Raw genomic sequence first — 14,215 nt, 5'->3', positions numbered from 1 at the left:
TCACTGATGCTCCATTTGGAAGTTCTGATGCCCAGTGAACCAATCATTGAACAAGGACTGATCCACATTGCATGTTGCCTGGAGCTGGAGGAGGAAGAGAGAATAGTGAGTGCGGTCTCATTTCTCATCTCTCTGGATGGCTGGAGAGAGGGTGCAAACTCTTCCCTCCACTTTTCTCTAACATGAGCAGAACCAGCTGGGAATGGAGACCAAAATCTTTCATTAGCAAGACAATAAGATTGGGTCAGAGTGAGAATGGCATGCTGGGATATGGATGGTTATTGCCTTGTCCAGCTCCTGTCCCAGATGCGAACTAGTGCTGGGTGCTGTGAAAGTAGAATGAATTATATTGTAAAAATAAGAATGGATTAAAGAAATACTGTATGTACCTTTAAGTAGAAATAAGAAATGTTAAAATACAGGTGTCAGGAAAAGAAACATTAAGGCATAAACAATGGGCCCACTTAAGCTAATGGTGAAACATTAACCAGAGATTGGTTCAAGTTAGTAAGGAAATTAACTATGTATGTCTAGCCTCAGGTAAACTTGTCAATTCTGCTTCCTTTGTTATCTTGTTAAGTTCACAAAATCTGTATAAATAAGATAGTTTGTGTCTTGCATGGTGCTCACATTAGCTGAGTGTTATTAGCAGAGCGTTGTGCTAATAAAACAGAGTGGTCTGACAAATTGTGAGTCCTGAGTCTGACTTTGACAGTGTTCACTATGAGGACTAGCATAGCTCTGTTCCCCTCTTCCCCAATGGGTCCATGTGCCAGGAGAAGGAGAGAGATTATAAGAGTTTCCTGAATAGAGGAAGTTCCACATCGATGCCCCAGATCAGGCACCTTCTTTCAGCCAGTTTCTCATCTTTGCATCCAGCATCCTGCAGTCTCCATATTCTATTTGAAAAGGGAATTGGTCTGTTATGAAAGTGTAAAGCTTGAGTTTTCATAGGTCTGTTTTCTGTGTAATTTATAGACTCATAGACTCATAGACTCGTAGGTCAGAAGGGACCAATCTGATCATCTAGTCTGACCTCCTGCACAAGGCAGGCCACAGAACCCCACCCATCCAATTTTATAACAACCCCTATCCCAGGATCGAGTTATTGAAATCTTCAAAATTGGTTTGAAGACCTCAAGCTGCAGAGAAACCACCAGCAAGCGACCCGTGCCCCACGCTGCAGGGGAAGGTGAAAAACCTCCAGGGCCCCTGCCAATGCGCCCTGGAGGAAATATAGCGGCCCCTGGAGGAAGTATAGCGGCCCCACTTCTTCTTTCTTTGTTTTCTTCTTATTTATGTGGCTGTAGAACCTTTTACTATTGGTTTTGATTCCCTTTGCAAGGTCCAGTTCAATGCGGCTTTTAGCCTTCCTCACTTTATCCCTACATGTTCTGACCTCACCAAGGTAGCTTTCCTTACTGATCCCGCCTTTCTTCCACTCCCTGTAAGCTTTCTGCTTTTGTCTAATCCCCTCTCTGAGTTGTTTGCTCATCCAGTTTGGCCTACAACTCCTGCCCATGGTTTTTTTCCCCTTTCTCGGGATGCAGGCTTCCGACAGTCTCCGCAACTGCGACTTAAAGTAATTCCAGGCCTCCTCCGCATTCAAATCCACTAATTCCTCCGTCCAATCCACTTCCCTAACTAATTTCCTTAACTCTTTAAAATTAGCCCTCGAGAAGTCAAAAACCCTAATCCCAGATCTACATTTGTTTATCCTTCCATCTAGTTTGAACTGAATCAGCTCATGATCACTCGAACCAAGGTTGTCCCCTACCACCATTTCTTCTACGAGGTCCTCACTGCTCACCAACACCAAATCTAAAATGGCATCTCCTCTAAAATGGCATCTCCTTGTTTGCTTTTCCTTACTATTTCATTTTTGAATCTGTGATTTTTTTCCCCTATTAAATAAATGTTTTCTTTGTTACCCGAAGCAGATCTCAAGTGAGGAAACTGAGTGGGAGCTGTTTTTATACCTTCAGGAGTGAGAAATGAGAAGGGAAAAGTCTGAGTGTCTGGTAGTTAAGAACTCAGGGTGGGGTTTGGGGAAACTTGGGACCAGAAGGGCTTTTGGGGTCACCTGCAAGGATTAATGAGGCTGCTGGAAGCCAGGGTGAGACCTTTATGCTTGTGGGCTGGCCACTGGTGCAAGGGCTCTGAGGCACAGCTGCTTAGCATTAAAGCATCCAAAGGTACAAGGTGGATGGTGAGAGAAGCCCTTACTGGGTTGGGTGATGACCAAAAGTCACATCCTCCTCCTTTATTTCCAAGACATCATATATCCCTCCCTGCTGCAGCCATGAGTTTCTTCCTGCCCCCAATCCCAAGGCATCCCAAATTCTCCCTGTGCATTTGTCCCCCTAGCCTGGAATTCACATCCACAGAGGCACAGATTGTGAGAGGGGAAGGATCGTACCTGGGTAGAGAACCAGTCCAGGTTCTTATCATAATCAATGTTCATTGGGATGTGGCTCATGAAAAACAGCAAGATAAACCAGATACTCTCCAGGACCCTGTGCAGACAAACAAACACAAGGCAGTCACTGATCCTGTGCCTGCACAAGCCACTAAAATATTCATATTCTCTCTCACACACACCCCACCACTACAACTGGCATGTAATAATCCCATGTACCCATGCCAGCAACTATTGAGTAAAATATCTGCCTAAACTGTCAGGCTCCAGCAGGGGCGCCACTTTCCAGGGGGCTCTAGACATCCTGCAAGTTTCAAACCTGAGGTCTGCTCACAGAGCATACCCTAGCTCCAGAAGAGGTTGTTAACTGCAACACAGCTTGAGGTGTGGAACGTGATGAGTTCTGTGCTGCTCTCAGCTTCAGTGCTGCTCTTCTTTCTTCCTTGTGTCAGGATCCTGAACTCGAACATCTCATGGTCACTGCATCCCAGGTTCCCATCCACTTTTGCTTCCCCTACTAATTCTTCCAATGAGAACCAGGGCCTGTGTCATAACTTTCCTACTCAGATCTGAACCTTAGAGTTCAGAACATGAGAAGCTAGCATGAAACCTCCAAACTTAATTAGCAGCTTGGATCTGATATCGCTGCCACCAGCCAGAAAATTCCAGTGTCTGGCTCACTCTGGTCTCCCCAAAACCTTCCCTGGGGGACCCCAAGACTCAGATGCCCTGAGTCTCACCACAAAGGGAAATAACCCACTTCCCTTCCCCCTCTTTACCTCCTCCCAGATTTCCCCGCCCTGGGTACTCTAGGATATTCCCTGTTTCAAGTCCTTGAAACACAAGTACCGAGAGATCAAATCTCTCCCTCCCCTCACCCAGAGAGTATGCAAAGTCAGGCTTACTAAATCTAACACAAAGAGATTTTCCCCCTCCTTAATCAATGAAAAAAAACCTCAAACAGGTCTTAAAAAGAAAGAAAAAGACTTAAAAATGGTCTCTGTATCAAGATGACAATATACAGGGTCAATTGCTTAAAAGAAAAAAATGAATAAAGAGCCTTATCCAAAAAGAATACAATTTAACACATTCCAGCAACTACCCACATGTAAATACAAAAAAACAATATAAACCTATTATCTTATTATCCTTGTACTTACAACCTGGAAACAGAAGATTAGAAAGCCTAGAGATAGAGAGATCACTCTCAGAGCTGAGAGGGTCACCGAACTGAGACAAAGAACACCCACCCAACAACTTCCCTCCCTTGACATTTGAAAAATCTTGTTTTCTGATTGGTCCTCTGGTCAGGTGTTTGGTTCCCTTTGTTAACCCTTTACAGGTAAAAGAACATTAATCCTTAGCTGTTTCTGACAGCCTGTGATCTAGTAACTTTTGTTTGTTGCTGGAAAAATAGCCTTGTCCATCTCATTCCTCTGGTCTGGCAGTCTATAGCAGATTCCCACCACAACATCACCCTTGTTGCTCACACTTCTAAACTTAATCCAGAGACTCTCAGGTTTTTCTGCAGTTTCATACCGAAGCTCTGAGCACTCACACTGCCCTTTTACATACAATGCAACTCCCCCACCTTTTCTGCACAGACTGTCCTTCCTGAACGATTTATATCCATCCATGACAGTACTCAGTCTGGAGCACTTGTGGATAGTTCTCTGAAAACATTTGCTCAATGTGCAGTGACAATCAAAAAAGTTAACAGAATATTGGAAATCATTAGGAAAGAGATAGATAATAAGACATAAAATATCATATTGTCTCTATATAAATTCACAGTGTGTCCACATCTTGAATACAGCATGAAGATTTAGTCACCCCATCTCAAAAAAGATATATTGGATTTGGAAAAGGTACAGCGAAGGGCAACAGAAATGATTAGTGGTATGGAACACCTTCCGTATGAAGAGAGAATAAGAAGACTGGGACTTTTCAGCTTGGAAAAGAGATGACTAAGGGAGGAGATGATAGAAGTCCGGTCGTGAATGGTTTGGAAAAGTTGAATGACCATTCTAATGTTCATATATAGAGCCCAGATTTAGCAACCCACTCCCTGTAACCCAGTAGACCCTACTCCCCTCTCAGAGCTGAGCAGAACCCAGAAGTCATGGCAGGGTCTCTTTCTCTGCAGAATTAGTAACAAAGTAAGAATATATATTAAAATTTTAAACCTAACTAGTGTCCTATAAGTGATTTGCCACAAGATATCAGAGCATGTTAGTATTAGAGCTGAGTGGGTGTAATATTTATTTATTTTTCTTTCTTTTATATAGGAATTAGATACAGGGCTCCTGTCATCTAATTGCTAAGTTATATGCCAAAAAACTAGAGTTTTCAAGTGCCTAAGTAGCTTTTTCAATCACAGTTAAAGTTGTCCCTCATACCAAAATCTGAAATAGCGCCACTGGACTCCAGCGAAACATTTGCATACTCCAGCCACCCAATGGTCAGTAAAAGGGACAGCACAAAAGGAAACCATGTATTTTTTGGGTCAGGGCCAGAAGTGCTGAGTCCATGGGTGCTCTGGGGCTGGAACACCTATGGGACAAAATAGTGGGTGCTCAGCACCCACTGGTGGACCTGCTGATCAGCTCCTCCCTCTCCCCCCAGCGCCTTCCTCCCGCTGCAATCAGCTGTTCAGGTGCTGTGAGGGAGGGGGCAGAGTAAGGGTGTGGGTGTGCTTGGGGGAGAGAGAATTACAAGGTGGGTAGAGGCATAGTGGGGGTGGAGCAGGGGCAGGAAGGGGCCTTATGGGAAGGGGTGCAGTGGGAGTGGGCCCTGGGGCATAATAATAGGAGATATACCAATCTCCTAGAACTGGAAGGGATCTTGAAAGGTCATCAAGTCCAGCCCCCTGCCTTCACTAGCAGGACCAAGTACTGATTTTTGCCCCAGATCCCTAAGTGGCCTGCTTGAGGATTAAACACACAACCCTAGGTTTAGTAGGCCAATGTGCAAACCACTGAGCTATCTCTGGGAAATGACAAAGTTGGTGCCTGTGTGTACAAACACACAAAATTATGAAAACACTGCCTTGAAGAGTTTACAAGCGAATTTAGGACAAGCATGGAGAATGAGTGCAGGAGACACAGGATAGGCATGTGCCTGATTTGCACATTGAAGGTTATTTGCATGAGACACATTTTGCCCTGCTGGCCCCTGGCTTGCTCTTGTGAGCTGGTGATTTACCACAGGCATCCAAACAGCTGTGGGCCTTGTGAAGAAGCTTAAAGCCAAGCTATTTTTGTCATGAATTGAGCATATTTTATCAACAAAACATCTCTATCCTTTCTCTGAGTGTTTCTTGCTGCCCTGGTCACAGCAACTGCCAGTGGGTGAGTGCAGACTTCCTCTTCAGTGCTGCCATTGTGCTCCTGTGCAGTTCCCTGTCATCATGCCGAGTCAACATAACCTCACTTGGCATCACACCACAGTCCCCTACTTGGCAGATCTGCTACTCATAAATTTGCTTGAAAGCATTTATTACAGTGATTGCAACTTCCATGCTGTCTCCCAGCACAGCAATCAGAGGGCAGGGCATCCCTTGAAGGATGCGGTCTCTAATTCCAGTCTCCCAGACAACAGAGTGTTTGTGTTAGAGAGAGATGACTAGGTACAGAAAAAAAGAAGCAATTGGGGAAAATGAGATGCTGGGGGGCTAGATGTGGTGAAGGGCCAAAGAGACAGAAGGGAGAGGAAAGTACCGAAAGGGACAGACAGAGCCAGGTCGAGAAGAAGGCACAGCCAAAGGGAGCTGAGGGATCAGTGAACGATACCTGAGCAGCAGACAGAACCCCAGGAGACTCTTCACCCCCAGTAAGGGCTCATAAGTGAGAAAGAATCGGATGTAGAAGCTCACCATCCAGGTCAGGTCCTGTCAGAGAGGAGAGGAGATGAAGAAGAATAACAAATCATGCCCCTCCTCTGTCCCCACATGGGTTCTAGAAACTGCTGGATTCTGATCTTTTTCTTCTCCCCCGGTGACAGGGTATGACCAGTGGGTACCCACCCACAGCACACCTGAATAGTGTATTGTTTAGGGTTGAGAAACACTAGACTGCAGCTTTGCAGCCCCCAACAGTGTCCTGCAGCAGCAGGCACCCTGCTTCGATCCTCCCTGTGCATTGTAATGCACATCCACTATATAGCTGTTTAATTTATTAACATTTGTTCCTATCACCATGATTAAGGAGCACATTGGAAAAACTAAAAGAGAACAAACTGTTCCTGGTGAGTGGTTCATATCAAACAAGTCTCTGAAATGAGAGATTTCCAGAGCCAGGATTATCCACTATTAGACATAACCTGCCACCCACATCTCACTCTCTAGGGAGTTCCTCCCTTGGTAGTGAGGGATGGGGCTTTCTATCAAAGTGAAAATGCCATGGTCACAGAATAGTGAGTGAGAGGCAGATTCAGAGATATTCAGCTCCCAGTTAGTCAGAGCTTTTATAGATGGTAATGAATAGGGAGCATGCGCAGAGTTACTAGCGTGCAGTAAGCTGACCATCGTGCACACAAGAGAAATTTGGTCGAGGGGCATCAAAACTTTCTTTAATTTGAAAGCTAATCACAAAATTCACTATGGAGAGATGATCACCCTGGCATAATTTAGTAATATTCATCTTCAAATGTGTACATAAATAATAATTAATACTCCAAATACTCTGTTATGAAACAGTTGCTATGCACTCAGTATACCACAAACGCAAGGAAATAAAAAACTAAAACCTACTGGTAAATAGCTGTTTATGGAAACACATTTGGCCTCTATCACAACTACTGTATTCCACTACATACAAACTTCATTGTGCCCCCTCTAGGGATGCCAGTATTCCAGCACCCTCTTCTACAAACTTCCTTCACCAAACATGCTACGCTATACCAGAGCCTCTGTCATAAACAGATAGTTAAGGGTTAATGCCTCTTTTACCTGTGAAGGGTTAAGAAGTTCACCTTGCCTAGCTGACACCTGACCAGAGGAACCAATGAGAGAACAAGATGTTTCAAAAAGAAGGAGGGAAGTTTCCTTTGTTTAGTCAGTTTTCAGTTTCAGCCAAAGTGAAAAAGATCAAGAAACCAGCCTCTTATCAGAGTAGTGAGTTTTAGAAAGGAATAAATAGGTTTATGTTTATTTTCTTTTGTAACTTTTCTTGGTGCAATTAGGGGAATTATCAAATTGGGTATTCTTGTGTGTATTAAGGTTTTTGCCCAGGGGAACATCCTGGGTTTTCAATCTATTGTCTGTGATAGCTGGTATGCTGTCTCCCAGAGATTTTTTTTCTTTCTTTTACCTTTCTTTTCTTTAATTAAAAGCCTTCTTCTTAAGAACCTGATTGATTTTTTCCCTGTTTTTTAGATCCAAGGGAATTGGATCTGGACTCACCAGGGAATTGGTGGAGGAGTCTCTCAAGGCTACCCAGGGTGGGGAAGGTTTTGGGGAGAAAGAGAGTGTTCCAGGTACTCAGAAATCTGGATGGTGGCAGCGAGACCAGATCTAAGCTGGTAATTAAGCTTAGAAGTGTCCATGTAGGTCCCCACATCTGTACCCTAAAGTTCAGACTAGGGGTGAGACCTATGACAGCCTCCCTTCTGCTCTCTTTCCTCTCAATGCTGCTCCCTGTAGATGTTTGGTGTAATAGTCTGGGTGTTTGGAGGGAATAGTTTGGTAAAAGGGGTCTCGGATGGTTTGCATCAGTAGGGGGTCAGAGTGAAGGTTATGATGTATGTGGTCTGTGGAGATGGTGACCAGAAAGCAGGAGACGATTGCATTATGTCATAGATGCAGTGAAACCTGGATTAACATGAGTCATTGTTTATCTGAGATACTGATGTCACCCAGGCCAGAACAATAAATCTTGGAAATTCCAGTCCCAGTCCTAACAATAGGAGAGTGCCAGTAGGATAGTGCCAGTATTCATAAAATCCTTTAGCTTAAACTTGCAAATCAGGTGATCACCGTGAAATGACCTAGGACTGGATGATTAAGGTTCTAAAGGAACTTTCAAGGGTGATAGGACCATTGCAGAGAAACTAAATGAATTCTTTGTATCAGTCTTCACTGCAGAAGATGTGAGGGAGAGTCCCACACCTGTGCCATTCTTTTTAGGGGATAAATCTGAGGGACTGTCCCAGATTGAGGTGTCATTAAAGGTGGTTTTGGAACAAATTGACAAATTAAACAGTAATAAATCACTGGGGTCAGATGGTATTCACCCAAGAGTTCTGACAGAACTTGTATACGAAATTGCAGAATTACTAATTGTGGTATGTAACTTATCATTTAAATCTGACTGCAGGATAGCTAATGTGATGCCAATTTTTAAAAAGGTTCCAGAGGTGATCCTGGCAATTACAGGTTGGTAAGCCTAACTTCAGTACCAGGCAAATTGGTTGAAATCATAGTAAAGAACAGAATTATCAGACACGTAGATGAACATGATTTGTTGGGGGAAGATTCAACATTTTTGGAAAGGGAAATCATGCCTCACCAATCTATTATAATTCTTTGAGGGGGTCAAACAAGTATGTGGACAAGGGTGATCTAGTGGATATAGTGTACTTAGATTTCCAGAAAGCCTTTGACAGGTCTGAACAGGTCTGACTACCAAAAGGAGGCCACCAGACAACTCTCCAATACCAAATTCTACAGGCCACTTCCCTCAGATCCCACTGAGGAATACACTAAGAAACTGCACCATCTACTCAGAACACTCCCTACACTAACACCGGAACAAATCAACATACTCTCAGAGCCCCGACCAGGGTTATTCTATCTACTGCCCAAGATCCACAAACCCGGAAATCCTGGACGCCCCATCATCTCAGGCATTGGCACTCTCACTGAAGTACTATCTGGATATGCGGACTCTTGACTCAGACCCTATGCCACCAGCACTCCCAGCTATCTGTGACACCACTGATTTCCTGAGGAAACTACAATGCATTGGTGACCTTCCAGAAAACACCATCCTAGCCACCATGGATGTAGAGGCTCTTTACACAAACATCCCACACACAGATGAAATACAAGCGGTCAGGAACAGTATCCCTGATGGTGCCACAGCACAACTGGCTGCTGAGCTCTGTGTCTTTATCCTCACACACAACTATTTCAAATTTGATGACAATATATCTCTCCAGATCAGTGGCAGCGCTATGGGCACCTGCATGGTCCCACAATATGCCAATATTTTTATGGTTGACCTGGAACAACGCTTTCTCAGCTCTCGTTCACTCATGCCCCTTCTCTACCTGCGCTACATTGATGACATCTTCATCATCTGGACCCATGGGAAGGACACTCTGGAAAAATTCCACCACGATTTCAACAGCTTCCAACCCACCATCAGCCTCAGCCTGGACCAAACTACACGAGAGGTTCACTTCCTAGACATCACAGTGCAAATAAGTGATGGTCACATTAACACCACCCTATACCGAAAACCTACCGACTGCAATGCCTACCTTCATGCCTCCAGCTTCCATCCCGGGAACATCATACGATCCACTGTCTACAGCCAAGCACTGAGGTACAACCGCATCTACTCTAACCCCTCAGACAGAGACCAACACCTACAAAATCTCCACCAAGCATTCTCAAAACTACAATACCCGCACGAGGAAATAAGGAAACAGATCAACAGAGCCAGACGTGTACCCAGAAGCCTCCTACTGCAAGACAAACCCAAGAAAGAAACCAACAGGACTCCACTGGCCATCACATACAGTCCCCAGCTAAAACCCCTCCAACGCATCATCAGGGATCTACAACCCATCTTGGACAATGATCCCACAGTTTCACAGGCCTTGGCTGGCAGGCCAGTCCTTGCTCACAGACAACCTGCCAACCTGAAACATATTCTCACAGCAACTGCGCACCACACCATAGTAACCAATCCATGCAAAAAACTTCTGTACCAGCTCTGGCCACATATCTACACCAGCGACACTGTCACAGGACCTAACCAGATCAGCCAGGCCACCACTGGTTCATTCACCTGCACATCCACCAATGTAATATACGCCATCATATGCCAGCAATGCCCCTCCGCTATGTACATCGGCCAAACTGGACAGTCTCTACGGAAAAGGATAAATGGACACAAATCAGATATTAGGAATGGCAATACACAAAAACCTGTAGGAGAACACTTCAACCTCCATGGCCACACTATAGCAGACCTTAAGGTGGCCATCCTGCAGCAAAAAAACTTCAGGACCAGACTTCAAAGAGAAACTGCTGAGCTTCAGTTCATCTGCAAATTTGACACCATCAGCTCAGGATTAAACAAAGACTGTGAATGGCTTGCCAACTACAGAACCAGTTTCTCCTCCCTTGGTTTTCACACCTCAACTGCTAGAACAGGGCCTCACCCTTCTTGATTGAACTAACCTCATTATTTCTAGCTTGCTTGCATATATATACTTGCCCCTGGAAATTTCCACTACATGCATTTGACGAAGTGGGTATTCACTCACGAAAGCTCATGCTCCAAAATGTCTGTTAGTCTATAAGGTGCCACAGGATTCTTTGCTCCTTTGACAAGGTTCCTCACCAAAGGCTCTTAAGCAAAGTAAGCTGTTATGGGATAAAAGGGAAGGTCCTCTCATGGATTGGTAACTGGTTAAAAGATAGGAAACAAAGGGGTAGGAATTAATAGTCAGTTTTCAGAATGTAGAGAGAAATAGTGGTCCCCCCCCAGGGGTCTGTACTGGGCACAGTCCTATTCAAAATACTCATAAATGATCTGGAAAAAGGGGTAAATAGTGAGGTGGCAAAATTTACAGATGATAGAAAACTACTGAAGATAGTTAAGTCCAAAGCAGACTGAAAAGTTACAAAGGGATCTCACAAAACTGGGTGACTGGGCAACAGAATGGCAGATGAAACTGAATATTGATAAATGCAAAATAATGCACATTGGAAAACATAATCCCAACTATGTACTCAAAATGATGGGGTCTAAATTAGCTATTACCACTCAAAAAAGATTCTGGAGTCATTGTGGATAGTTCTCTGAAAACATCTGCTCATTATGAAGTGGCAGTCAAAAAACTAACAATGTTAGGAACCATTAAGAAAGAGATAGATAACAAGACAGAAAATATCATAATGCCTCTATATAAATCCATGGTATGCCCACATCTTGAATAGTGCATGCAGATGTGGACGCACCATTTCAAAAAAGACATATTGGAATTGGAAAAGGTACAGTGAAGGGCAACTAAAATGATGAGGGATATGGAACAGCTTGTGTATAAGGAGAGATTAAAAAGATTGGGACTAAGTGGGGATATGATAGAAGTCTATAAAGTCTTGACTGGTGTGGAGAAAGTGAATAACAAAGTGTTATTTACTCCTTCACATAATACAAGCACTAGGAGTTACCCAATGAAATTAATAGGCAGCAGGTTTAAAACAAACAAAAGGAATTACTTCTTCATACAACACAAAGTTAACCCGGGGAACTCTTTGCCAGGGGATGTTGTGAAGACCAAAACTATAACAGGGTTCAAAAAGAACTAGATAGGTTCACGGAGACTCATCAATGGCTATTAACCAGGATGGGCAGCGATGCAATACCTTGCTCTGAGCATCGCTAGCCTCTATTCACCAGAAGCTGGGAGTGGACGACAGGGAATGGATCACTTGATGATATCCTGTTCTGTTCATTCCTTCTAATGCACTTGGCATTGGCCACTGTCAAAAAACAAGATATAGGGCTGGATGGACCTTTACCCTGACCTAGTATGGCCATTCTTATTTTCCTATTAATGTTTGAAGGGTGCAACACCTCATGTGCTCTTGTGTCCTTCAAGGTTCTTGTACATCCACAGTAGTGATTAGGCAGCACTTACCACCCAGTCTTTTCTCTGGATTGTCTTGTGGAATGCAAAGTATTGAAAGTAGACAGGAAACGCGAACGGGAGAATTGCTGGAAGAGGGAAAGTGGAGAACATAGAGACACTATTAATCACATCATCTAAACATTGATGCCACCAAAAAGAAGGGGTCAGCTGCTGTTTAACATCCTCCCTGTTTACTGTTGCAATAGTATGTATTTCATTATCACAGTAAGATGTGAATACATCATTTTGTTTCTTTCCAAATCCAGAATAGAAATACATACTGGCCTTTTCAGCATCATTATTCATAATTTTACCACCCTTGTCTGATAATGCAGCTCTACTCTTGCTAAGATTTCTGTTGTTCCTGATATATTTTAAAAATTCTTTGTTATTGTCCTTAATGCAACACATCATGGATTTTTGTTCATTGATAACTTTAGCTTCCTTTATCAAATATCTATTTAACAACTGCTAAAATATAGTCATCACTCTCGACATCACCCTTTTTCCATTTATAATATATTCTTATTTTTTTTATTGCTGCATTTAGTTTCTTAACCAGGATGATTTTTTTTTAAATTGAGGAAGCTTTCTTTCATGAATGTACAATTGTGGGGTTCTTGTGCATATAGTAACATTTTCTAAAACAACTGCAAGTGATTATTCACACTGTTTTGTTTAAATTTCCTCCCAATAAATTTTGTTTTCAGTTTCATAAAATTGGCCAAGTCCATCTATTACTGGGATTATAATCTGTTTGCACACAATGAATATAAAGTAGATCATGCAACTCAGGCAACTACTAATTCTTCTTCAAGTATATGTCACTAAGTCTACCATTGTAGGTGCACATGTGCCTTGTGATACTGAACTTCAACTATGTTCTGAGTTGCAATGTCTGTTGGAGTCACACATGCTTCCTTGTGTTACCATACGACAGCATAAAGGGCAGAGCAATCATGAGCTTCCCTCAGTTCTCTCTTACTGCCCATTGTAGGAAGACAGAATTTGGACAGTGTCCAATCTGCTATTCGTTAGCAAACTTATCTTTCAGTGTTTACTGAATTCTGTGAAATTCTGCCTTCATTTAACCCTTTTTTCTAATTGGATTTTTAAAAAAACAACCAACCCCAAACATCCAAATCGAGAACCCCTTGTACATCTTCCTGTATGGCAGGGTGAGGTTTAATATCTGTTCATTGTACACCATTTTTATGCCTTTGATTGACAGCCATGGCAGATCTCTATTCTATGCCAGGGAAGGGCACATCCCAACAAATGCTCAATTTGCCTCTCCTCACCCTAGACCCAGAAATACGTGAAACTCAAATTACATTTCCTTGGCCAATCTATGAAAGTCACATGTTATCCTGGAGAGGTCCACTAAGAAGGAATTGAGATGACTAAATCATGGCAAGTTTCCCTGTAGGCAGGCATCATACCCTGAGTTTGAGCAAGGAGAAGGGAACATATAAAAGGCATAAAAATCCATGACACTGGCACTGGGATCCTTGATATAAACTGCATTGGTACCGGTGTCCTTAACAATGGCAGGTGCTGACACGAGGGCAGGCAGATCTGATGCTGTGCCTTCTGTTATGCAGGGTGCAGGGAAGCAGACCCACTTCAATCATATGCACAGATCTTGGTGTCCATGGGATTATCTTGCAGGGAGGATTCAAAGTGCAGCTCCAGAGACAAACCATCCAAGAGTACATTGACATCAAGTGCTGCGATGAAGTGCTGATTGTGATGAAAGCCCAGAAGACACATCTGGTACTAACTCCATTGCTGAGACCCAGACTGATACTGACGCTGGCACTTATAAGCAAGCACATTTTGTTACCTAGATACATACTGAGAGAGAAGAACAGACATTTCTTCTCACTTCACATGAAAACTGGGATGACCATGTCCCCTTCCCCCCCA

The 14,215-nt window shown here is 43.3% G+C and overlaps 1 protein-coding gene and 1 long non-coding RNA gene across 3 annotated transcripts in view; one reads left to right on the top strand and one right to left on the bottom strand.

Annotated features, from left to right (window-relative positions):
- Positions 1-14,215, top strand: part of LOC115650620 — a 47,338-nt gene that overhangs the window by 8,274 nt on the left and 24,849 nt on the right. The gene's annotated exons all lie outside the window — the stretch shown is intronic.
- The window catches only part of LOC115650616 (acyl-CoA (8-3)-desaturase-like), a 34,810-nt gene that overhangs the window by 4,424 nt on the left and 16,171 nt on the right, over positions 1-14,215 (bottom strand). Inside the window, exons 7-10 of the mRNA XM_030560829.1 lie at positions 12,296-12,372; positions 6,211-6,308; positions 2,420-2,516; positions 5-84 (exon numbers count right to left, since the gene is read on the bottom strand). Of these exons, the coding sequence (XP_030416689.1) occupies positions 5-84; positions 2,420-2,516; positions 6,211-6,308; positions 12,296-12,372 (352 nt within the window). The remainder of the gene's footprint in view (positions 1-4; positions 85-2,419; positions 2,517-6,210; positions 6,309-12,295; positions 12,373-14,215) is intronic.

The sequence above is a fragment of the Gopherus evgoodei genome, chromosome 4 (genome assembly GCF_007399415.2).
Source record: "Gopherus evgoodei ecotype Sinaloan lineage chromosome 4, rGopEvg1_v1.p, whole genome shotgun sequence".
Taxonomy (NCBI): Eukaryota; Metazoa; Chordata; order Testudines; family Testudinidae; genus Gopherus; species Gopherus evgoodei.
Note: the sequence above shows the minus strand (reverse complement) of the source record. Positions and strands in the feature narration are given on the sequence as shown.